The sequence below is a fragment of the Anolis carolinensis genome, chromosome 2 (genome assembly GCF_035594765.1).
Source record: "Anolis carolinensis isolate JA03-04 chromosome 2, rAnoCar3.1.pri, whole genome shotgun sequence".
Classification (NCBI taxonomy): Eukaryota; Metazoa; Chordata; class Lepidosauria; order Squamata; family Dactyloidae; genus Anolis; species Anolis carolinensis.
In genome coordinates this window covers 149,918,546-149,945,279 of record NC_085842.1, presented here as the reverse complement: position 1 = coordinate 149,945,279, position 26,734 = coordinate 149,918,546, and the positions used below count along the sequence as shown (strand labels likewise).

At 43.6% G+C, this 26,734-nt stretch overlaps 1 protein-coding gene across 3 annotated transcripts in view; it reads left to right on the top strand.

Annotated features, from left to right (window-relative positions):
* The window catches only part of slc38a10 (solute carrier family 38 member 10), a 114,200-nt gene that overhangs the window by 36,734 nt on the left and 50,732 nt on the right, over nt 1-26,734 (top strand). For all 3 annotated transcript variants that reach the window (XM_003217105.4, XM_008104135.3, XM_008104136.3), the window contains exons 7-10: nt 8,981-9,083; nt 17,106-17,288; nt 19,667-19,778; nt 25,870-25,976. In XM_003217105.4, the coding sequence (XP_003217153.2) occupies nt 8,981-9,083; nt 17,106-17,288; nt 19,667-19,778; nt 25,870-25,976 (505 nt within the window). The remainder of the gene's footprint in view (nt 1-8,980; nt 9,084-17,105; nt 17,289-19,666; nt 19,779-25,869; nt 25,977-26,734) is intronic.

Below are 26,734 nucleotides of genomic sequence, written 5' to 3'. Positions count from 1 at the left end.
CAGAACACCTCTGTATTGAAGCCTAAATTAAAAACGGCATACCAATAGAGTTGTTTAAAGCTACAAAGACAAAAGCTAGTCTAGTTCTAACTAAAATCTGTCAACAAATAAGGAAGATTAAAAAATGGTCCACAGATTGGAAATGCTTGATGTACATCCAAATCACAAAGACCTGTGACATCAGGGATTTCAATAACCAGAGGACCATGGCATTAATTTCTCATACAAGTAAAGTCGTGTTCAAAATTCTGCACAAAGACTTTTACCAAGTATGGGGAAACAAATGCCAGATGTTCAAGTTGGATTCAGGAAAGAAAGAATTACTCGGGATCATATTGCAAGTATATGTTGGCTAGTAGAAAACAACAAAGAATTTCAGAATAAATTCAGCCTGCCCTTTATAGATTATATTAAATCTTTTATTCTATAGATCATGAAAAGCTATGAATGTTTATTAAATAGTGTGGCACAACATGTAACCTCAAGACAAGAGGCCACAATTGGGACAGAATATGGAAAAATGAATAGTTTCCAGTTAGCAAGGCAGTCAGACTAGACTGCATTTTAACATCAGTTTAACTTGTACACTGAATGTTTTATATGTAAAGCAGACTTCGATCTTGGTGGAAGGAGACATGAAAATTGGAGGAAAGAACATGAACAGTTTATTATATACAGATGATGCCATATTATTAGCAAAAATAGCAAAGATTTGAATTGATTCCTGAACAAAGTCAAGGAAGGAAAGTGTAAAGGCAGGTTTATAGCTGGACATTAAGAAAATAAAAATGACCATAGATGATTCCCATAACTTTAAAGCAGATGATGTCTTTGAAATAGCTCAATATTTTCTATATGTTGACTCAGTCATTAATCAGAACAGAGATTGCACTTAGGAAATCAGAAGTCTAGAACCTGGAAAGGCAGCTATGAAGGAAATGTAATACTAATGGTAGTATGATCCATGCCATCATATTTCCAATTTCTTTATTTGGTTGTGAAACTTGGATAATGAAGAAAACTGAAAATGAGAACATCAACTCCTTTGAAATGTAGTGCCTAAGTTCTACGGATACCATGGACAACTAAAAAGACTAATAAATAGGCCCTAAAGCGCATTTCTCAACTTGGGGGTTGAAACCCCTGTGGGGTCGTGACGGGGTGTCAGAGTGGTCGCCAAAGACTATTTGAAAACACTACAACTCCCAAATATTAAGGTCTATTTTCCCCAAACTCCACCAGTGTTCTAATTTGGGCATATTGAGTATTCATTCAACGTTCAGTCCAGATCCATAATTGTTTGAGTCCACAGTGTTCTCTGGATGTAGGTGAATTACAATTCCAAAACTCAAGGTCCATGCCCACCATACCCTTCCAGTATTTTCTGTTGGTTATGGGAGTTCTGTGAGCCAAGTTTGGTTCAATTCCATCATTGGTGGAGTTCAGAATGCTCTTTGATTGTAGGTTAACTATAAATCCCAGCAACTACAACTCCCAAATGACAAAATCATTCCCCCAACCCCACCAGTATTCAAATTTGTGCTTATAGGCTACTAACGCCAAATTTGGTCCAGTGAATGAAAATATATCCTGCATATCAGATATTTACATTACAATTCATAACAGTAGCAAAATTACAGTTATGGAGTAGCAACAAAAATAATTTTATGGTTGGGGGTCACCACAACACTAGAAACTGTATTAAGGGGTCGTGGCATTAGGAAAGTTGAAAACCACTGCCCTAAAGCATATCAAGCCTGAACTCAAGATGAATAATCGGAGACTGTTGTACTTTGGGTATAGCATAAGAAGGCATGGCTTGCTAGAAAAAAAAATATTGCTTAGTGATTGGAAAACAGGTAGTGATAGATTCATTCAAAGAAACCACTGCCCTGAGTCTGCAAGATTTAAGTAGGGCTGCTGATAATAGGTGATTTGGAAGTCACTTATTCACGAGGTTGCCATGAGTTGGTCGACTGTTAACAACAACTGCAATGCACTGGGACTAGGATGGGAGGAAGGATTGATTTAGGTTCCTCTGACAATACTCCATCCTGCTCTCCATTTTGTTAAACTAGAAATGATTTCGCTTCCAAACACCTTTCAAGGTTTAGGGAGGGAGTTGACTGTTTGAAATAACATTATTCAAGTGTGTTTTGAGTTGAAAACTTTTTTTGACCAAAAAATGCGGGAAGGGATTATTTGGGGCTTTTGATGTTTTGGTGAGACCCAAGGGCTCAACACTGTTGTCACTGCACCCCATGCAAAACACATTGGCATTTACTACTGAGTGAATTGGTGGTGTTGGCTATTCTGTGTCAGATGGAAGGAGGCTAATATCTCTAGCTGTGATCAAATACTTCCACTCTTTTCTTTTGTTAGATAGGGCTTTTCCCCCAAGCATTATTGCCTGCCACCCACGATGAATCTACAAATAACACTGCACATGCATTCTTTCTGTTTCTTGCACACAAGGGATAGGTTTTATGGCATAGATGAAAATCTATTACGAAAAGAAATTGCTCGCTCTTCATCAAGAATAAGCTGCAGTGTTTCCATATCAAGTTTAGAAGCTGCTTGTTTGTGCGCTTTCTCTCATTGAGCTTATCTTGGGAGTTGAGAGATAAATGTAAAGGGCATTTGGTCTGAATATCTGTCTTCAGTCTACCCCGAAGACTAGCATTTCTGTGATCACAAGGGATGTGAGGAATCCTCACCCTGTAGCATACAAAATGCTTGTCAGACAAAAGCTTCTATGCTCCCAGTACTCCTATCTCAGTCTGGCCTCAAGGGCGAATAAAAGCCGCTCATGTTTAGGTATACTGCTTCGTGTGCATGCATGCACACACGCGCACGCACACACACACACACATATATATACATGTGCATACTTATTTTTCTGTTTGTTGGAATATTAATTGGCATGGAGGTTTGGTTTGCATGTCTTGCAGGCTTGGAGACCCCCACCCCTAAACACTAAGAGTTGGAAAGTAAAAATGTCTTGGGGCTTCCTTATGTGAAGCACAGGTAATCAGTGGCATATTACAATTGTTAACTTCTGAACTGCTGTCTTGGGCACATAAGATACAGTATTCTTTGTAAATGTTCTGTTTATCATTCTCTCTCCAAAGAAAAGGCAGAATGGAGAGGCCATAGGTTTCCTATTCAGTGTCAGGAACACTTCCCTGTGAGTGAATTCACACCTGCAGTTATGATGTCTTATGTGTGTTTTTTCCTGGGAGTATTCTGACTGTGTATGTACCATATACAGGACCAGGCAGCCTCCGCAGAACTCCTCTGCTCAGCTGGATTTACACAACAGATTCTAAATTCTTACACCACTATCATACAATCAGGAAACACATCTTGTGGAGGACCACAGTTACTTAGATACCACTCAGTGGGCCAACCTTGATCAGTGCGCAGGGGATAGCCCTGACGGGGACAGTGCATCACCACATTCACACTTACGTAATCATGCAAATGCTCCATCCCCAATTGTAGACCAGGAGCAACAGGAACATCCTTGGGAGAGTGATGGGCTCTCGGACGCATCTCAATGGATTGTCATTGATGAATGCACTGGGGATGTTGAGGAGGAGGAGAACACTTTACACCTACATGATTCACTTCAACAGGAACACTCTTCAGGGGACATACACACTGTCTTGCACAAAAGGGACCCTGTCAATCCTCAAAGGAAACAGGTCTTGGTAGTAGGTGACTCCCTCCTTAGAGGAACGGAAGCCATCTTTTCCAGACCGGATGGGATGGCTCGAGAAATATGCTGCCTCCTGGGGCAAAAATACACCATATCACTCAGAGGCTCAGCAGGGTCCTAAAGTCCCATCACCCTCCCCCCCTTATGTTGATTCATGTAGGAACCAATGATACCGCTAGGCGTGCTTTTCAAAAGATCACAAATGATTTTCGAGCCCTCGGAAGTAAGCTAAAACTGTGTAATGTACATGTGATCTTTTCATCCCGCCTCCCCGTTGTAGGACACGGCTCTACAAGAGCCAGAAAAATAGTACAGGTCAATAACTGGCTCAGCAAATGGTGTCAAGAGGAGCATTTTGGCTTCCTTGACCATGGCCTACTCTTCCAGGAGGATGGCCTACTGGCAGGTGATGGGGTGCATCTCACACAAGTAGGAAAACATCTTTTTGCACAAAGACTCACAAACCTCATCAGACGCACTTTAAACTAGATCCACTGGGGGAGGGGAACATCAGCCTGGCAAACACTATATTACCCATGACCACAAGGAACCACCAAAAGGCTAAATGGAGGGCTGCACAAACACAGCAAGGACCAATTACCGAGAGCACAATAATCCCAAATAAACAGCTTGGGGGAAGGTCACAGGGGCTTACATGTCTTTACACTAATGCACAGAGCATGGGAAATAAGCAAGACGAACTCCAACTTTTAGCACAGCACCACACGTACGACGTCATAGGCATCACTGAAACCTGGTGGGATGACTCCCATCACTGGAATGTAGCCATTCAGGGCTATAACCTCTTTCACAGAAATAGAACAAAGGGGAGAGGAGGGGTAGTAGCTTTATATGTCAAAAACAGTTATGTTGCAGAAGAAATGCAAAACTGTAATCCGGGAAACCAGCTTGAAAGCATCTGGATAAGAATCAAGGGAACCGGGACTAAAAAAAATCTCGTCATGGGTGTATACTACAGACCCCTGAGTCAGGATGAAGGACTTGCTGAAGCCTTTTGTCAACAGCTGACCAAACAGGCACAAAGAAGAGATGTAGTAGTCATGGGAGATTTCAACTATCCTGATATCTGCTGGAAAACAAACTCGGCCAAAAGCACAAAGTCCAACAAATTCCTCACTTGCCTTGCAGACAATTTTAATGGTCCAGAAGGTAGAAGAGGCAACAAGGGGATCGGCAACTCTTGATCTAATCTTAACAAATGTGGAAGACCTGATCAATACAGTCGAAGTGGTCGGATCCTTAGGGGCAAGTGACCATGTGCTCCTGCAGTTTGCCATTCAAAGGAAGGCCAAAACGCAAAAAAGTCAAAACGCATTCTGGACTTTAAGAGAGCTGACTTCCAAAAAAATGAAGGAAATACTGAGCAGCATTCCATGGATGCCAATATTAAAAAACAAGGGAGTTAAGGGTGGATGGGCGTTTTTAAAAAGTGAAATACTCAAGGCGCAAATGCAAACAGTGCCAACAAAGAAAAAAATATGACAAGTGCGCAGAAGCCAGAATGGATGTCCAAAGAACTTCTAACCGGGCTAAGATTCAAAAGAGACATGCACAAGAAGTGGAAAAGGGGAGAAATCACCAAAGAAGAATTCAAACGTATAGCCAACTCCTGTAGGGAAAAGCACAAAATGAGCTCAGGCTTGCCAGGGACATTAAAAACAACAAAAAAGGCTTTTTTGCTTACGTTGGTAGAAAAAGAAAGAAAAGGGAGGCGATAGGGCCTCTGCGAGGAGAAGATGGGGTGATGGCAACAGGGGACAGGGAAAAAGCAAAACTGCTTAATGCCTTCTTTGCCTCTGTCTTCTCACAAAAAGAAAGCCATCTTCAACCTCAGCAACATGAAATGGATGAAGGATTTGAGGAAATCCAATCCCAAATAGGGAAACAAGTTGTCCAGGAACACCTGGCCACTCTAAACGAATTCAGGTCGCCAGGGCCAGATCAACTACATCCAAGAGTACAGAAGGAACTAGCTGAAGTTATTTCAGAACTACTGGCAATCATATTTGAGAGTTCTTGGAGAACGGGAGAAGTCCCAGTAGATTGGAGGAGGGCAAATGTGGTCTCTATCTTCAAGAAGGGAAAAAAGAACGACCCAAACAATTACTGTCCGGTCAGCCTCACGTCGATACCAGGCAAGATTCTGGAAAAGATCATTAAGGAAGTGGTCTGCAAACGCTTAGAAACAAATGCAGTCATTGCTAATAGTCAACACGGATTTACCAAAAACAAGTCATGCCAGACTAATCTGGTCTCTTTTTTCGATAGAGTTACAAGTTGGGTCGATACAGGGAACGCCGTGGATGTAGCGTACCTGGATTTCAGTAAGGCCTTCGACAAAGTCCCTCAAAACCTTCTGGCAAACAAACTAGTAAAATTTGGGCTAGACAAAACTACAGTAAGGTGGATCTGTAATTGGCTAAGCAAACGAACCCAAAGGGTGCTCACCAATGCGTTGTCTTCATCTTGCAAAAAGTCACGAGTGGAGTGCCGCAGGGTTCTGTCCTGGGCCCGGTTCTGTTTAACATCTTTATTAATGACTTAGACGAAGGGTTAGAAGGCACGATCATTAAGTTTGCAGATGACACCAAACTGGGAGGGATAGCCAACCCTCCAGAAGAAAGCAGAATTCAAAACGATCTTAACAGACTAGAAAGATGGGCCGAAACTAACAAAATGAAGTTCAACAGGGACAAATGCAAGATACTTCACTTCGGCAGAAAAAATGGAATGCAAAGATACAGAATGGGGGACACCTGGCTAGACAGCAGTACATGTGAAAAAGATCTTTGAGTCCTTGTGGACAACAAGTTAAACATGAGCCAGCAATGTGATGTGGCTGCTAAGAAAGCCAACGGGATTCTGGCCTGCATCAATAGGGGTATAGCGTCTAGATCCAGGGAAGTCATGCTCCCCCTCTGTTCTGCCTTGGTCAGACCACACCTGGAATACTGTGTCCAGTTTTGGGCACCGCAGTTGAAGGGAGATGTTGACAAGCTGGAAAGCGTCCAGAGGAGGGCAACTAAAATGATCAAAGGTCTGGAGAACAAGCCCTATGAGGAGCGGCATAAAGAACTCAGCATGTTTAGCCTGCAGAAGAGAAGGCTGAGAGGAGACATGATAGCCATGTACAAATATGTGAGGGGAAGTCATAGGAAGGAGGGAGCAAGCTTGTTTTCTGCTGCCCTGCAGACTAGGACGCGGAACAATGGCTTCAAACTACAGGAAAGGAGATTCCACCTGAACATCAGGAAGAACTTCCTCGCTGTAAGGGCTGTTCGGCAGTGGAACTCTCTGCCCCGGACTGTGGTGGAGGCTCCTTCCTTGGAGGCTTTTAAGCAGAGGCTGGATGGCCATATGTCGGGGGTGCTTTGAATGCGATTTCCTGCTTCTTGGCAGGGGGTTGGACTAGATGGCCCATGAGGTCTTTTCCAACTCTACTATTCTATGATTCTATGATTCTATATTTATTCGAGTCTAATGCTTGTCTTTTTTGGCTGAATTACATCACAAAAAAAATGACATGTGCACTAAATTTGATAGCGTGTTAGAATTGTGTGTGTAATCCTGCCTGCTTCCTTGCTTGTTCTTTGTTGGCACCTCCCTAAGGGACACGGGCGCCTTGCAGCCGATGCCATCGTCCCTTCCACCCTCTCCTGTTGGGTCAGACACTCCCTTAGTGGCCACACCATCTCACCCAGCAGCTCCCCTTGACCCAGTAGTCAGAGAGCTTGGCCTGATGCAGATGCCTAGCAGTCACTGCTGTCGCCTCTTGCTAGTCCTCCTTCACTCAGCAGTCACTCACTTAGCAGTCAGTCCACCTTGCTCGACTCCACTTTCTCACCTCAATCTGGTAACCTGAGAGCTTGGCCTGGTGGAGCTTCCCCTTGCCTGTCGGTTGTTCCACTACCTGCCACCCTGACACAACTTGGCCTGCACCATTCAGCCTGTTGTCAAGGAGGAAGGCAGTGAAGACTGAGTGAAAGAGTGGGGATAGAGCACCTCCCAACTGACCTCATTCACAAGGCCTTCAAAACCTCCCTCCTGGTTTTGAAGGCCTCATAAATGAAGCCAGTTGGGAACTGCGGCAAGCTGGTGAAGGTATGTGACTTCCTGTTCTCATATAAGCCTAGTAAACTGGGCACATTACATACAAGAGCAAATCCATTTTTTATAATGCACACCTTCAAAATTGAGATGCGCATTACATTTGGTGGTATATTATTCTTGAGTAGATACAGGTACATCACTTCAAGGTGGCCATATTTAACAATAGTTATGTACATGGTGTATAACAATTAGAAACTTCAATATTATATCTTCAATGATCTGGGAAGAAAACTTAATGTTGTCTTCATAAATAAGTAATATTAAGTCTCAATCAATGTGGGCACTGTGAAGTACAGTAAGTATACCAGTGTGCTCTGCAGTGCTCCCATTGATAGGGAGATTAAAAATTACTTAGCCCTATGTAAAAGGCCATTACATATTCCATACCTTTGTCTTCTGTGTTCTCTTTGCCTTCAAGTTTCTGCCTGCTTACTCTAAAAAGTACTCCTCCCCTTACCCTTTTCTTTTCTATTCTACTCCTGCAAGGTATATCTTTGCTCTTAAGAGCATGTGGTCAAATTTGGTCCATGCTGCCTCTGGCTATACAGTAATCTGAGGTTAGGAAATAACTTTCCAAGTGCATAAGCACCCAAGACCCGTGTAATTGGTCCTCCCAGTTTTCCGTGTGCTTGAGCTCAAGCACCAGTGCTAAGATGTGATAGGCACAGTGTTTAGTCTTGGTTGTTTAACCTTTCCCGTTGACAATACAATGCTTTAGCTCTCTTCCTGCTTGTTATTCTGTAAATACCGCATTGCTTTAATCAACTCAGGATGCTCCAAGAACAATAATCTCCAGTGTGCTGTCTGGAGTTCTGCCACTGGTGTTTTAGGCAAACAAGCGGTCATTCATGTTACAACATACTTTTTTAAAAATGTGAAATGTTTACATTGCACACGTGGTGAAGATGGAAAGGAGGAGGAGAGCAGACATATTTGTCCAACACTTATGATTCCAAGTGCTCTGAAATCTCTTGGCATTACTGGCATAAATTGCTGTAGAGTGACAAGTGCCTGAACTCCATGTGGGGAAGTTGTTTGCAATTAGACTCTACTGGCAAAAAGGCACTAGTATTTCTCATCTTGAGAAAGTGTTCTGACATGCTTTAACATTTACCTTCTTTTTTGCAGCCAGGTCCTGCCAACCTATGATAGTCTGGATGAGCCATCTGTTAAAATTATGAGCTCCATATTTGCCTCTTCACTAAATGTGGTCACCGCCTTTTATGTTATGGTGAGCCCCCTATTTTTTTTTTAAAAAAAACTGTTAACCTTCACCTTTCTCAAAATAAAATTCCACTGATCTGGATTTGTATTGGTGAAGTGAAGAAACAACTGTTTCGGGAAACAATTACTTTTTTTTTTGTCACATGCAGTCAATGATCTCTGGGGGTGTTTCCAGAGCACAGGATTTTCAAATCGTAAATGCTAGTCAATAGGACTGGAACCGAAGTGTGTGTGAATTAATATTTCTGTACTCTAACTGGAATTGCAGCCTTATACACAACTGTTAGGAATTTCTGTTTAAAATGTTTTAAGAAATATAGGCTGATATAGGAGGACTGGTTCATTCAGCTTATCTAAATCCCAAGACCATTATGAGATTTGCAGTCTTTTCTCAATAATAATTTCCCCTTTTCTGCTCTTAGAATTAACATTGATGCATACATTTGAAGGGAATACTGGAGTAAGGGTAATAGTGAAGCTTTTCCCACTTTTCTTTCTGAAACAAAGCAGACATTGCGTTAGCATGTATACCAGTGGTTCTCAACCTGTGGGTCCCCAGATGTTTTAGCCGTCAATTCCCAGAAATCCTAACAGCTGGTAAACTGGCTGGGATTTCTGGGAGTTATAGGCCAAAATACTAGGGGACCCACAGGTTGAGAACCACTGATGTAGACCAAGTGTGGAAAACCAGGTGTTAAATGGACTACAATTTCTTAACAGTTTTTCTTAACCATTGGTTTCATTAGTTTTTTCTTCGTGTACTCTGTGAATGCACACTAATGGAGAGGCTGCGCCTGCGCAGGTTCCAACGGAAACTCTTCCCAAGCTGAAGTTTAAATTTTGGCGGTAGCCACGCCCCTCCGTCCCCGGAGGGCATATAAGGCAGCCCTCGGCGGTTGCTCCCCAGTTCCTTTTTTTCCGCCGCAAGGTTCACTTCGGACTCTCATGTCTACGACTCGCTTCAAGCGCTGCACTCAGTGTGCCGCTAAAATTCCTGATTCCGACGGCCACGCCAAGTGCCTCTACTGCCTCGGGGAGGCACATGTCGTCGGTACCTGCCGTTTCTGCCTGGCCCTGACGGCTCAGGCTAGGAAGAATAGAGCCGCGAGGCTTAGAGCAGCGCTCTACGAAAAATCGCTTGCTCCTGAACCCGTTCCGTCGACTTCCGGCACGAAGCCGTCGGTCGACCCGAGATCGATGTCGGCTCCAACGGCTAAAGCTCCCTCGGTCTCGTCCAGGGCGTCCAGAGCCTCCAGATCGGCTAAAGCCGCCAAACCGCCGTGCACACTCACCACGGCCACGATGTCGACACGTTCCGGTCGAGTCGGCCCTTCCTCGACATCGAGCTCGGTGGCCTCCGTTTCCTCGGCCCGATCCCATCTCGGGGCCCCTCCATCGACCTCTGCGATGAAGATCGCCTTTAAGAGGGCGCATGAGGAAGCTCGTCGGACCCAATCCGACTCAGCAATGGTCCCGCCTACACCGGGAAAATCCATGAGGGTTCCATCAAAGCAACCGCTCGCAAAGAAGAGGGCTACCCAGCGTTCCTCCTCTGCCTCCTCCAAGATGGACGTCCCCTCTTCGGCGACTTCGTCCAGAAAGTCCTCTCCAATCCCTTCCGCTCAGCGGCCTCGTCAACCTTCTCCTCAGCAACTTTCTGATGGCGAACTACAGGACTCACCCCACCATTCTACCCAGACAGTGGTCAGGGTGCCATCTCCTCGACCTGCTGCCTCACATCGCCCGTCTCGACAACAGCTTTTTCCCCCGACCTCGACACCGGAGCGGGGTAGACAAACCGCCCGCCTGGCTCGAGCGGCCCAGGCCTCGGCCTCTAAGGAACCTCGGCCACAGATGGCTCCTGCTCTTGAGGCTTTGCCACCACCAGAGACTGTGTTGTCGTCTCCCCCTCAGTCCCCTCAAGGGGCTGAGGACGATGAGATTGATATCGATCGCCCTGATTCCGCTCTCTCGGCCTCGGTGGTATCTCTAGGCCTTGATCTCTCTCCTCCTCATGATGCCTATGAGGTGGACCCTCCTTCGCCTACCGACAACATTCGGGCCTTCTCCGAACAGATGGTTAGAATGGCTGATGCCCTGGGTCTAGAAATCAAACAAACCTCTAAGGCAGTGTCTGACCCGGTTTTCAAACGGGTCCAAGCCCAGGCCCCCCCGGCCACGCTTTTGCCGTTTCTGCCTTACCTCCTGGATGTCATCCAATCATCGTGGAAGACTCCTTCCTCGATTCCTCCTACCTCGAAGAGGATTGAGTCTTGGTATCGTACAGATGACGACACCTTAGAATGGCTTAAACACCATCCCGACCCAAATTCCATGGTTGTTAAAGCTTCTCAAACTTCCGGTCGTGAATCCACTACCCCTGCAGATAGAGAGGGCAAGAGATTTGATGCGGTCGGCCGAAAGCTCTACTCCGGGGCCCTTCTACTTTGTAGAATGGCGAACTATGGGGCCTGTATGGGGGCCTACCAGCAGATCCTTTGGGAGAAAGCTCAGCCCTTCTTCTCGAAGTTGTCCGACGAAGACCGGTCGGTTATGTCCACCCTCCAGCAAGAGGCCGACTCGTTAGCACATCACCAAATCCAGATGGCTAAGCATACGGGCGACACGGCCGGCAAGATGATCGCCCACGCCATTGCCATTCGTCGCCACGCCTGGCTGAGGTCGTCCGGTTTGTCTTCCTCCTCGAGGCAGGTCATCGAGGACCTCCCCTTCGACGCCATGGGCCTCTTTAATTCTGGCACCGACGACAAGCTCAAAACCAACCATGACTTTAAAGTTCTGGCCACTAAATGCGGCGATCAACCCCAAGCTCACCGCACCAAGTGGTTTCCTCAACGCTTTCGACGCTTCCCGCCTCCCTCTTACCGCCATCAATCCTTCAGGCGTCCCTCGGTATCGAACAACCAGAACCGCCAACAGCCCCGTCGGGCTGCTCAACCACAAAGACAGCGCGGCCGGGCCACCCCCACCGCTGGTCAACCTCTCCGGCGTTCCTGACGCCATCTCTCTTTCCAAAGACTCTTTCTACGGTACCGATGCAGCTCTCATTCCTCCGCACCCCTCTCCTTCACCGAATCAACCTCATGGTCTCTTTCTAGACCGCCTGGCTCCCTTCTTTCACCGGTGGAAATCTATTACTTCAGATGCCTGGGTTCTCAAAATTGTCCAAGAAGGCTATGCCTTAGAGTTTGAGGAACTCCCGCCCACGGGTCAGGTCCTTCTCTCCAACCCTTCTCAAAAAATTCTCGCAGAGGTCGACGCCCTCCTCGCCAAAGGGGCTATTCGGCCTTCTCCATCGGTACGGGACCCTCAAAGCTTCTTCTCCAGATACTTTACGGTCCCGAAGAGGGGTGGGGGCCTCCGCCCAATTCTGGACTTACGCATGCTCAATGCCTTCATACGTCCAACCAAGTTCAGGATGGTCTCCATCGCCTCCATCCTCCCGATGCTTCAGCGCGGAGACTACTTCGTGTCTATAGACCTTCGAGACGCTTATTTCCACGTGGCGATTCGAGAAAACCACAGGCGCTTCCTCTCTTTCAAAGTTCTCGACCAGACCTACCAGTTCACCGTTTTACCCTTTGGCCTCGTTACGGCCCCAAGGGTCTTTACCAAAGTCGTCGCTGTCGTGGCTGCCCACCTCCGGCTCCAGGGGATCACAGTCTTCCCTTATCTAGACGACTGGCTTCTGGTCGAATCCGACCCTGCCCTTCTTCGACGTCACGTCGACTACACCCTCTCTCTTCTAGAATCCCTCGGTCTACAACTAAACCCCGAAAAATCTCACCTCACTCCGTCGAACAAAATCCGCTTCATCGGTGCCCTGTTCGACTCAATCTCTCGGACTGTCTCTCTCCCGCTCGACAGGTTCCTAGCCCTCCGCCAACAGATCATCTTTTGCGAGACCCACCGGAGGGTTCGGGCTCGATCCATCCAGGTACTGCTCGGTCACATGGCCTCCACAGTTCTCACGACCCCGTTTGCCAGACTCCATCTCCGGACTCTGCAGAGATGGTTTATAGACGTTTTCATGCCATTTCGCCACCTCAACTCGAGGTTTCTCTCCGTTCCGCCCCACGTTCGTCGGTCGCTTCTCTGGTGGAAATCCCTCTCCAACGTCTGCAAGGGTCTCCCGTTCCACCCGATCCCTCCCTCGACCACCATAACCACAGACTCATCCAATTTCGGCTGGGGAGCCCACATGAGCGGTCTCACCGTTCAAGGCCTCTGGTCTCCTTCCGAGAAGGCCAATCACATAAACTTTCTAGAACTCCTTGCCATCTTCAAGGCTCTGAAAGCCTTCTCCCGCCTGATCTCCCAAAAATCTATCCTCATCCAATCAGACAACACAGTAGCAGTCTTCTACATCAACAAACAGGGAGGCACGGGTTCAAGGAAGCTAATGCTTCTCTCCTCTCAGCTGTGGCACTGGTGCATAGCCCACAACATCCAAGTCGCGGCAATTCACCTTCCCGGGATCCAGAACAATCTAGCAGATGCCCTCAGCAGGATGATGACCTCCTCCCACGAGTGGATGCTCGATCCCGAGACTCTTCTTTCTCTCTTTCACAAATGGGGTTTTCCCACTCTGGACCTCTTTGCTTCTCCCCAAAACGCACAGTTGCCTCGGTACGGGGCGAGACTTCCCCCGTCCTCCTTTCCAGGCTGCCTGGGAGACGCCTTCCTTCTGGACTGGTCTGCGGAACCGATCTACCTCTTTCCGCCTTTTCCTCTCATACCAAAGGTCCTACAGAAACTCCGGTCGACACCGACGTCGGCGATCCTGATAGCTCCAGCCTGGCCTCGCCAACCTTGGTTCCCGGCCCTTCTTCGTCTCTCCAGAGCGACCTCCTTCGCTCTGCCTCTTCTACCACACCTATTGTCCAGAGAGAACGGCCAGATCCTACACCCGGATCTCCCCTCTCTACATCTCACTGCTTGGAGAATTCTCACCTGACCTCCCTCCCGCACAACCTGCAGGAGGTCCTCCGCGCAGCTCACAAGCCGGCTACAACCAGATCTTACACTTATAAGGTTTCTCGCTTCCGCTCCTTTCTTCGCTCCCGAGGGATTACTGCCTTTCCAACCTCGATACCGATAGTGCTGGACTTCCTTATGTCTCTGGCAGACCAAAAACTCTCTCTTGCTTCTATGAAATCCTACTTGGCCGCCCTATCCTGGTGTTTTCAACAACATGGTAAACCGTCGTTGTTCTCTGATCACCTCGTCAAAACCTTCTTGAAGGGATACAATAATATCTGCCCACCGTCTCAGCCTCCGACTCCGGGGTGGAACCTCGAGCTCGTGCTTTCCCAGCTCACTGCCTCCCCTTTCGAACCTTTGGCTTCGACCGACCTACATCTCCTTTCTTGGAAAGTTGCCTTCCTGGTGGCCATAACTTCGGCGCGCAGACCCTCAGAGCTGGCGGCCCTTCGGGTTGATGAACCCTACCTCCGTTTTCATCATGACCGTACCGTTCTCCGTCCGGACATCACCTTCCTTCCCAAGGTGGTCTCAGCTTTTCACCTTAACCAGGACATTGTCCTTCCTGCCTTCTTTCCAGACCCCTCGTCTCCTCTTGAGCGGAGACTGCACCTTCTTGATGTGCGTAGGGCACTCCTTTTCTATCGGGACCGTACTAAAGACATTCGAAAGACCCCAAAACTTTTTGTGGCCCATGCCCCAGATAAACTGGGCAATCCTATTTCTTCACAAAGACTGTCTCATTGGATTGCTCAAGCTATTGAACTGGCCTACGAACTAGCCAAACGACCGCCTCCCCCGTCGGTTCGCCCGCGTTCGACGAGGGGCCTCTCCACGTCGACTGCCTTCCTAAGGGGCATTCCCCTGGACTCTATTTGCAGGGCAGCTATCTGGTCCAACCCCCTTACGTTTGTGTCTCACTACAGGGTAGACCAGAAAACCTTAAAGGACTCAGCCTTTGCTAGAGCAGTTTTGTCATCCTGTTTGTCCTGAAAGGCTTCTTCATATGTTCCTTCTCTAAGGATGTTTTCATGCGACTCTTTTGTCGTTTTTTCCTGTTCAGTACATGTTTGCACTGTTCTCTCTGAAATATTGTGCCTTATTTGATACTGCCTTCCTCCTTTGAGGAATGATGTGCCTGGCTTACACATGTTTTCTTAGATTGTTTATATCATGCCTTACCGGACTGCTCTCGGTATTATGCGTGTGTTCATGCAATACTTCAATGGGCCCTTCGGACCATGTTATTGATGTTTAATAAACATATGTTTGGACATTATCTCGTTGTCAGGGTTTGCTTAGCCCGCCTCCGAGACCTAAGCTTGCTAGTCTCCATTAGTGTGCATTCACAGAGTACACGAAGAAAAAGGACAGGTTGCTTACCTGTAACCATGTTTCTTCGAGTGTACTCTGTGAATTCACACAAGCCCGCCCTTCCTTCCCCTCTGGCAAACCCTCTTCCTTCCTCGTTGCCTTAGCGGCGTAGGAACTGGGGAGCAACCGCCGAGGGCTGCCTTATATGCCCTCCAGGGACGGAGGGGCGTGGCTACCGCCAAAATTTAAACTTCAGCTTGGGAAGAGTTTCCGTTGGAACCTGCGCAGGCGCAGCCTCTCCATTAGTGTGAATTCACAGAGTACACTCGAAGAAACATGGTTACAGGTAAGCAACCTGTCCTTACTAGATTGGCAAAAACAAATGGGAGTCGCAGTCCAATAGTACTTGTAAGGCCAAAGTCTCCCCACCCTGATTTAGATGCTGTGAGGGAGCTAACATTTATTTATTTATTTGTTACACTTTTAAACCATCCATTAACCAATATTCTTTAGTCGGTATATAACCTATTAAAATAGAAAAATAATACAATTAGACAATGAGCATACGTGACAAGATATAAAATCAAGATAAAGCCAGCAGCAGAGAGTAAAACATTGTAGCATGTAAAACCATGATTGGCACCCAGTTGATTTTTACATACATGTCAGTTTCCTTAACAAATGGGATTCTACTTTTTTGACCATGACTGCATTCAGTACACCGTTGTATAAGAGGAACTGTGATGAATAACTACTCATCTGTGCCTTCAACTTACTGCTAGATTCACAGGGATTGCGTAAAAACGTAAGAAGATTCACAGGTATGCAATTGGTTGTGCAATATTTGTATTTAGTAGAATGGTAGTATAGCACAACCACTTAACTAGGTGAGTGAGAATCTCAGCTCATATTAAAAACAGCAACAAGATAAGACTGCTAAGATGTTAAAGCACTCTATCCCTAAAATGTCTCTAAGTAACACCTCTCCTCAGTGCCATTGGGCTGTCAGTACTCATCGGGATCATGAAATAAAACTTCATAACTTTAACAGCCTCTGGGATATTTTTGTTGATAAAAATGTGACAATGACCTCTAAGGGCCCATGTTTAATATACTGAAGGAGATTTTGGATTTGCATATCATGAAGTGGTTTGTAATACACAAAAGTTGATACAAAATAAAATTTGTTAGTCTTGAAAGTTCCAGAAAGCTATTTGTTATTTTTCTTTCGTAGACTAATGTATCTCCTTTTCTCCCCCTGAAAAAAAATTGTCGTAATATTTTAACTTTGGGAAGAGCATTGTTACATTTTGTACTTGCAAAGAGGTCAGAATAACTGAATGCTCCCCCCCCCCTTATTTGAATCACAGTGGAAGTTTGTTTTACTCTGTCATAACTCCATTATACATCAGTTCTTTAAATACAACATTCACCTCCAGACACTTTAAAAAATCTGCTGAAATTTGGAAGTGCATAAGGAAGTCCATCAAAAGTGATGTCAGATTCCAGATGATTTACTTGTGTGGTAGAATTTAAGGGATTAGAAAAGTGAAGGGTTAAGGAAAACAAGAGACATGTGATTAATTAAAGATTATGAGTAGAGAAAAAGATACTTTCCCAGTGGTCTTAAAGGTAGGCTCTAAGGATGCTTGTAGCATTTTAACACATGTATGTAGCCACTGAAAACAACTCCCATTTCTTATTTGAACAGGTGGGTTTTTTTGGCTATGTGAGTTACACAGAAGCCATTGAGGGGAACGTACTCATGAACTTCCCCTCTAATTTGGTGACTGAGATGATCCGTGTTGGGTTCATGATGTCTGTAGCAGTTGGGTTTCCAATGATGATTCTGCCATGCCGACAGGCACTGAATACCCTTCTCTTCGAACAGCAGGTAAATTTTTGGAGTTTAATTCAGTTACCTTCACATACATGCCATCTTCTCTGTTGCCTTCCCTCATCAGCCTTCCATTCCCCAGCTGTCTCATGCAAAACGAATGTGCAGAACCCCTACTTTGAATTGTAATGGTGGTCACACTTGGTGGTGTATTGGGCTGATGATTCATGATGCCCTCTTTTTGTCACAAGAAATTATTAAATAATGATCCAGAGGATGAGCCAGTTTTGCTGTGTGTAAAGGCTAGTGAGCTTACAATGAGCTTCTATGGAGCTCTGAAAATGAAAGAGCATGCAGTAAGTTCAGGCCAGTCATAGGAAAGTGTTGATATTTGTCTTCGGTTTGCTTGAAAAAAGTGCTTCTTGAAATAGAAACTACAGATTGGTTTGTCTCCATTTCTGGCTGTTGGATGTTATGAGGTAGTAGTTGCCCTCAAACATCTCTCTTTGTGGCAGAGAAAGTAGAAAGTAAGTAGGAAGATGAGCTATCACAACATATAGCCAAGTCTCTTAAGACAAGGGGAAATTAATGGGCCTAATTACCTTATTGATGGCTGGTATTATGATGCCGAATATCCCCACAACAAACTCTGTAAAATTCCCATTGAGAAAGCAGATGTAAAAAGTATTTTCATCTTTAGACTGATCACAGATAGCATAGGGGTCCTTCCCTATCCTGATTATGGTCCCCACTGGAAGGAGGAATAGAAAGGATTACTATGTTGTCCCTTTTCTGAATGAAGATAATAGGAAATTATTCCATTGGAGAGGATGGGTTGGACGCAGAAAAAATTTGTGCCCCCCTGCACAGAGAAACTGGAAATTGCCATAAGTGGATGGCATGAAGCCATACCTTACGATGTCATCTGGTTTTACAGCCAAGATTCTGAATCAGAGGAGCTCCCCTTGCCTGGGTAATTATCTCCTTTCTCTTGCGGGCCACTGTCTTTATCAGCATTTTGGCACTATCTCACAAACCACTCAATCTGAGGTAAATGTGTGACTCTGGTCCCACCTCGACACGGAGTTGTGTTCCCCTTCATATGACTATTGTCCTTTGTAACAATCTTGCCTACCTTACAAGGTTGGTAAGTGGCCCACCTTGCAGAACTGATGTGCAGCCATTTTGTAGGCAGGGCTGATGGTGCGGCCATTTTGTGGGCCTTGCTTGCAGAAGCTCAGCAGAGGAAGGGGGAGGAGTAGTCAGGCAGCCGTTACAATAGGTGCAGCCTGATTGGCTGATGCAAAAGGGAAGTTGCTTAGCAGCTGAAGATGCACGGAGCCAAAGTTACAGTTGGAGCCATGGAGCCAGGGAATTATTTTTCAGTTGGTTTTGGGAATCAGTCAGTTAGGAGTTGGTCTTTGGAATTCAGTCAGTTGGGAACTGTGTTTTGAAAAGGAAGCCTCTTTGAGGAAATATAGGTAAAGTCTTCAAGAAAGGAATGGCTGAGACTAGTCTAGAGCACTACTGTTTAAATCCCAGGAGAAATGAATTTAAAAGCATTGTCCTATTTGTGTTTCCTTGGTGAAGGAACGTATTTACACAGAAACCAAGTCATATGAAAATCCTTTGAAGAGAAAAGCAGAAGCCTTTAATGAAACTGCTAAGCATCTTTACTGTTCAATGTTAATGAAACCATCATGCTTATTTACTGTTCAAACTACAAATAAACAACCATTTCTTGTTTTTCCTCACATAAAGTGTCCTGTGTTTCTCTCTCAATATCCTAACCTAGAAGAGGCTCCTGAATAAAGCATTCGATAGAAGTAGCAAGTTCGAATCCTCTACATATTTGGTGGCAGCAGAAATAAAAGCCTTTGCAATTCTGGCAAATTTGAAAAATCCTCTCTATTATATATTGTTGAACCCCCCCCCCCCCCCCAGTCCTCTTATCTCCTTCCATGTATAATATCTGTAATGTACAGGGGAAGTCAACTTGATCTGGCTTGCTGAAGGTTTGGAGGGTGTTCTACCTTAGTAACTATCTGAGCTAGAAATTCTGAGCGAATGCTTATACATTCAGGGCATTTAAGATCTTGTAAAGGCATTTCAAGACAGCCATGGGAGCCGCAAAAGACAAGTAAAGACAAATACAAAAAATGTGCAAATATCTAATTTAGTAAACCAAATGTTGTATTTTCATCACAATTTCACAGCAAGTTATTAGTAAGCCAGACTGTTAAGATTAGATACTTGCAGATACTAAGCTTAGGCTTCCATAAGTCAAAATCATAACACATAATTGTAGACATGGTAGGAGGAGGCTTTTTGCTCAAGTAAGGTTCTAGGTTAAGTGTTAAAAACCCTGACAAGAACTGGGTGAGAAGTCTATAAATGCAATGAACTGGTTGATTACTGTTTATTTTTTTCAATAGCAAAAAGATGGGACATTTGCTGCAGGTGGTTACATGCCACCTCTTAGATTTAAAGCCTTGACCCTGGCTGTTGTATTTGGAACCATGGTTGGAGGCATCATGATCCCAAATGGTAAGTGAAATGTGATTGTTATTTAGTTGAATTTTCATATGCCTCATCCCTGCTTTTAAGTGCTCATGTTGAATTGATGTGTATTTAAACCACAAACTCACTGGTGGAATGAGGAATTATTTTCATGTACATGTTAAAATTCTAAATTTATACAGGTCATTTATCCAGTTATTCTGGGGTGCTCAAACCATGTTAGTTTGATTCTAATTATTCATACCAGTTCAAAGGGAATAGTTTTGCAGCATTTGCAGAAGGTGCTCAGGGTCTGAGGGACAGAATTTCTAAATTCTTATAGAAAATGCCTCCTTGCAGGTCTTCGTTGGGGTTTTTTTCCTGAAAATTTATATAAATTAGGAGACATTTCTGGTCATAGTGACATAGCACAGGGAAGGAAACAATCATTATATAAAAAGCTTAGATTATTTTTACGTTAGAGCTCATTCCTTGTCTGATGTCATCTTTCAGTTAGGTCGTGATCCTAAACACACTAAGTAATTCTAATTGAACACAGTAATCAATATTTAAAAGCATTTAAATTTTAAAAACGCTACCATTGAGTAAAGACTCAGAACGATTACCAAAGTAAGTTAAGGATGAAAGTGCAAAGGCAGGTTTATGGATTAATGGCGTGCTGTGTGGTTTCCAGGCTGTATGGTTGAGTTCTAGCAGCACTTTTTTCCTTTATAGTTGAATATTAGCACAACATTATATTGACCATAAGTGATTTCCACAATTTTAAAAACTGTGATTAAGACTTTGAAATAATTCAGGATTTTCCATACGTTGGTTCAGTCATTAATAAAAATTGAGACTGCAGCCATGAATTCAGAAGAGGACTAAGAATTGGCGGGGCAGCCATGAAGGAACTACTGTATTTCACCACATAATAATCACATATCTCCCTGTTTTTTGTCTAATGTTTTGTGTGGTTAATGTGCAGTGGTGACTACTATGCAGTGAAAAAATGTAGCTACGGGGCCATCTGAAGCTACAGAGGCTTGTTTCAGCAAGTCAAGCTCTGTAGCTCTGAGGTAACAGGTGTATGGGCGAGTGAGGCCTCATCCGCCTGTGCACCTGTCCCCTTTGCATAATAGTCACATCCAAATGAGCTAAGGGTGCAACTATTATGTGAGGAATACTAGAAATGCTGATTTTGCCACACTCAAAATAGGGGTGCATCTATTATATGATGAAATGTAGACAAGATAATGTAAAGATGCATTATTGAATGCTAACGTTAATATGGCTCATTCTATTGTACTTCTGATTTCTATGTATGATTGTGAAAGCTGGAGAGTGAACAAAGCAAATAGGAAGAAAGTCAACTCATTTGAAATGTGATGTTGGAAAAGAATTCTGCAGATACTATGGACTGCTAAAACAACAAATAAATGTGTCTTTTTAGAGGGAATTTAGCCTGAACGTTTCCTAGAAACCAAGATGGCTAAACTAAGACTTTGGTACTTTTATAACACATGGCTCACTAAAATAGAAGGCAGTAGTAAAGACAAGACCACATTCAGATGGATAGATTCAATGAGGGACACCATGACCCTGAGCCGGCAAAATCATGATGATGATGATGATGCTGATGATTATGCTGCTGCTGCTGCTGCTGATGATGATGATGATATGGTTACTTGAAGGTCTAGTTCTAACTAAAATCTGTCAACAAATATAGAAAACAAAACAGTGGTTCATAGTTTGGAAACAGTATGCAACCCACTACCTATGAAAGGGGACACCAGGGATTGCAGAAACCACGGGAGCATTGCATTAATCTTTTATGATATATGGAGTGAGAAATGGTAGGTATCCAAGTTGGATTCTGGAAGGAAAGAGGCACTAGGGATCGTATTGCAAACATGTGTTAGATAAAGGATCTTACCAAAATATTTCAAAAGAAAATAGCCCTGTGCTGTGTAAAGATTATAGCAAAATCTTTGATTTTATAAATCATGAAAGACTATGGATGTGCCACAACATTTCATTGTGATGAACAGAAATATATCATACAATTACCAGGAAGACTTAGAAAATTCTTAGAAAGGAAATATTTTGTCAGCTGTAGGTAGGTGAAATGGCGGATATTGGTCTTATGGGTACAATATGGACGATCTATATATATAAAAGAGTGATGGCATCACGGCGACTCACAAAACAACAAAAGTACAGGCCCCGCAACCTCGAAATTTGACAACACAACCCATCATCCATGCCTCCAGGTTGATACAACAAAAAGAAAAGAAAAACAAAGTCCTAATTAGAGGGAGAGCAATAATTTTTTTATCCAATTGCTGCCAGTTTAGAGGGTTAATCTCTGCCCACTTCGTCTCCTAGCAACCAACTCCTAGCAAGCCAAGGGACAGCCAGGGTTCAGTTAGGGGACAGGCAGACTTAGGATATCTAATTTGCACTGGGTTATATAGCAGTGTAGACTCAAGGCCCTTCCACACAGCTATATAACCCATTTATAATCTTATATTATCTGCTTTGCACTGGATTATCTTGACTCCACACTGCCATATAATCCACTTCAGTGTGCATTTTATACAGCTGTGAAGAAGGGTCCTCATATAATCCAGTTCTAAGCAGATAATATAAGATTATCAATAAACAGTAGACTCTCACTTATCCAACATAAACAGGCCGGCAGGATAAGTGAATATGTTGGATAATAAGAAGGGATTAAGGAAAAGCCTATTAAACATCAAATTAGGTAATCGTTATACAAATTAAGCACCAGAACATCATATTATACAACAAATTTGACAGAAAAAGTAGTTCCATGCGCAGTAATGCTATGTAGTAATTACAGTAGAGTCTCACTTATCCAACACTCACTTATCCAATGTTCTGGATTATCCAATGCATTTTTGTAGTCAATGTTTTCAATATATCGTGATATTTTGGTGCTAAATTCATAAATACAGTAATTACTACATAGCATTACTGTGTATTGAACTACCCTTTCTGCCAAATTTGTTGTCTAACATCATATTTTGGTGCTTCATTTGTAAAATCATAACCTAATTTGATGTTTAATAGGCTTTTCCCTAATGCCTCCTTATTATCCAACATATTTGCTTATCCAATATTCTGCCAGCCCGTTTATGTTGGATAAGTGAGACTCTACTGTATTTACAAATTTACCACTAAAATATCACAATGAATTTAAAACACTGACTACAAAAACATTGATTATGAAAAGGCAGACTGCGTTGGATAATCCAGAACATTGTATAAGTGAATGTTGGATAACTGAGATTCTACTTTAATATGAAATAATTACTGGGATAGAATAATGCAGAACAATATAATCTTTAAAACCAGGACAGTAAATAAACAGGGGAATTCCACACAGGAAACAATCAGGGTCAGCTAACACCTCCCAACAAAGTATTCCCATCATCAAAGTCTGGCAAATCCTCTGTTTTCTCAGGGCCACAGACAGTAGAAGCACATAAAATATCGCAAACAACACCACTCTGAAAACAAGGGAATTCCAAACAGGAAAGAATCAGGGCCAGCTAACACCTCCCAACAAAAAATTCACTCAGGGAGGAAACAGCCAGGCTTTAAAGCTGCAAGGCCATTACATCCTAATCATTTTCCTAATTGCAGCATTCATACTTGCGTCCAACAGGGAAAAAAAACCATTCAGAAATATTGTATATTCACAACCTTTAGGAAATAATATCCCCTGATGGCGCAGCGTGTTAAAGCGCTGAGCTGCTGAACTTCTGGACCGAAAGGCCACAGGTTTGAATTGGGGGGGCGGAGAGAGCCCCCACTGTTAGCCCCAGCTTCTGCCAACCCAGAAGTTCAAAAACATGCAAATGTGAGTGCATCAATAGGTACTGCTCCAGCGGGAAGGTAATGCCTCTCCATGCAGTCATCCCACATGACCTTGGAGGAGTCTACGGACAACGCCGGCTCTTCGGCTTAGAAATGGAGATGAGCACCAACCCCCAGAGTCAGACATGACTGGACTTAATGTCAGGGGAAAACCTTTACCCTTTACCTTAACTACCACCAATTCCTCAGTACTTTATTTCCCATACCACCATATTTCGCCACAGCAACGCGTGGCCGGGCACAGCTAGTAGTTTATATAGAACGTGAACATCAGTTAATTACTGTATATACTCGAGTATAAGCCTAGTTTTTCAGCCTTTTTTTAGGGCTGAAAAAGCTCCCCTCGGCTTATACTCGAGTGAGGGTCCTGGCCGGCTTCTATTCAGGTCGGCTTATACTTGAGTATATAGGTATTCAGAGTTGGACAGTCTTATCTTATTAAAGTCTTATTATTATCTTAAATGGAGCCCCCGGTCGCGTAGTGGGTTAAAGCCTTGTGACTTGAAGGTTGAGTTGCTGACCTGAAGGCTGCCAGGTTCAAATCCAACCCGGGGAGAGCGTGGATGAGCTCCCTCTATCAGCTCCAGCTCCATGCAGGGACATGAGAGAAGCTTCCATAAGGATGGTAAAAACATCAAATCATCCGGGCGTCCCCTGGGCAACGTCCTTGCAGATGGCCAATTCTCTCACTCCAGAAGCAACTTGCAGTTTCTCAAGTCGCTCCTGACATGAAAAAAAACTTAAATTACAGTTTTATATAAATATTCAAAAACATTTAATCTACTGATGCCTCAAATAATGCAATTTTATTAATATCTATTTTTATTTTTGAATTTGACCCCTAGCTGCTGCATTTCCCATCCTCGTCTTATACTCGAGTCAATACGTTTTCCCAATTTTTGTGGTAAAATTAGGTGCCTCGGCTTACATTCAGGTCAGCTTATACTTGAGTATATACGGTATATATTTATTGCTGTTTAATGTGCCACAACTATACATTCCTGTTTCTATTGCATTATTTTTCTCCAAGATTTTCATGACTTCGGACATTGCCCTTTGAACTCATTGTGATTCCAAGTAGGTGTAGGCCTGCCTGAATATTTAGCTGTCTTGTTATATATAATACTGGTGTTAATGTGAAAGGTTTGTTTGGCCCGTATAGAAAACAAGATAGTTTCAGCTCCCACAGCTGTGTTATAAACCTTTTCATAGCAATTTCCACTGAATAAATTTATAAAATAGAAGAAGGAGCATTTGAGTCACAGAGAGATTTCTGTGCTCTGGTAGCGAGCCTGGTCAAGTAGCAAAATGGATCCACATTCACTGAATACCAAGCTTTTAATGAATGCTGTAGTTAAAGAAGAGGCAGAGAAATGGAGAATTGGTATTTCCTATATGTTGTTAGTATGCTGTTGACTTAAATCCTGTCGGTAGATCAATTGAATCAATTTTTGAATGATGAGTGAACACTAAACAAACATAATTGATTCAGGATGTCTGTTTCATGGGATTCAGACTTATGTGATCACAAACACATGAGATATTGTAATAATAACTCACATTATTATTTCATAGTCTGTCTGTAGTCATTCATCACAGGTTTCAGAACTCCAAAGGATATACACAAACAGAGGCTTGTATGCACATACATATACACACGAACACACTTTATATGAGAAACAATATGTTGTTGTTAGCTATTTCAACTTACGGTGAATCCATCATGTAGTTTTATTGGGAAGATTTGTTTGGGAGGGATATCTTTGAGGCTGAGAGAGTGTGACTAGCCAAAAATCAAGACATACAATGGAGTAAGTATATGAACCCAGGTCTCGAGAGTCATAGTCCAATGCTCAAACCATTACACAATGCTGGCTCTTTTATAGTATAAGATTGATATACCACATAGAAAAAAATGGAATAGTGGCCATCTTGGTGCTTAATGTGTAAAACCATAATGTAATTTGACGTTTAATAGGCTCTTTTATTATTTAAATGCTTCCTGAAGGATTTATGTATTTACAGTAGAGTCTCGCTTATCCAACATAATTGATGAAACAGAGTATACATAATAGTCCAGTAAAAAGGTGTATGGTGTAGTGTTGGGAAACAATCTTTGCCCATCCCAACTGTTCACAATTAAATGGTTTCTAATTAAGGGTGCAGTTAAGACTGAATTCAATCTCATTCTGCTGCTCACAATTTGTTTGTTATTTTTCCTTTTCTTCACCAGTGGAGACCATCTTGGGCCTAACAGGAGCAACAATGGGAAGTCTCATCTGTTTTATCTGTCCAGCTCTTATTTACAAGAAAATCCACAAGAATGCCCTTTGCTCACAGGTCAGTGCCTGTTCACGCTGTTCTTAAAGGAATATATGTCTTTTTGTAATTCTTTTGAAGGCTCTCCTGGTTTACTTGAGGATCAATACTTTCCACAACTGGTCCAACTCTTCCCCTCCTGCAAGAAGTGGTTTCCATCTTTTGCCTTTTCTCTTTTTTCCCCTCTGGAAACAGATGAAATAAGGATACATTTGACATTCTCTCTAATTTAGGCAGATTTCACCCTCAGACATGCTAGTCTCACTAGTAGGGAATTTTTGAGCCAATGGTGTCTGAGTTTTTGAAGTCAGTGTACTGCAGTCACAATCTAGGTCTCTAAACTAAAAGTAGGATTAGACCCTTTAAATGGTCCACCGAAATCACAATGTGTCATAAAGCAGAAAGGGATCCAGAGGTCCTATTTCATGTGTTCATCTGTATCTCTGATCAGCAGTGCTCCAAAATCAACAGGAATTGGATTTATACGCACTATGCAAGTCCAACACTAATGCATCCCTGAAGCAGGAAATATGTAAATGATGTTTTGGAGTCATGACTTTATAGAGGAAAAGGAAGTGCTGAGACTGCGTGTTGTGTTCCCTGCCCACTTTGCCCATTTTAGCTGTATTTTTCCATGCCACAGAATATTAATCCATGCTGCTGAAATGAGACTGTGCGATGAGAGCAAACAAGGTGGACAGATTATAAAATCATAGGAGTTGAGAGAGACCACATGGGCCATCTAGTCCACCCCTTACCACGCTAGGGGTTGTTAGCCT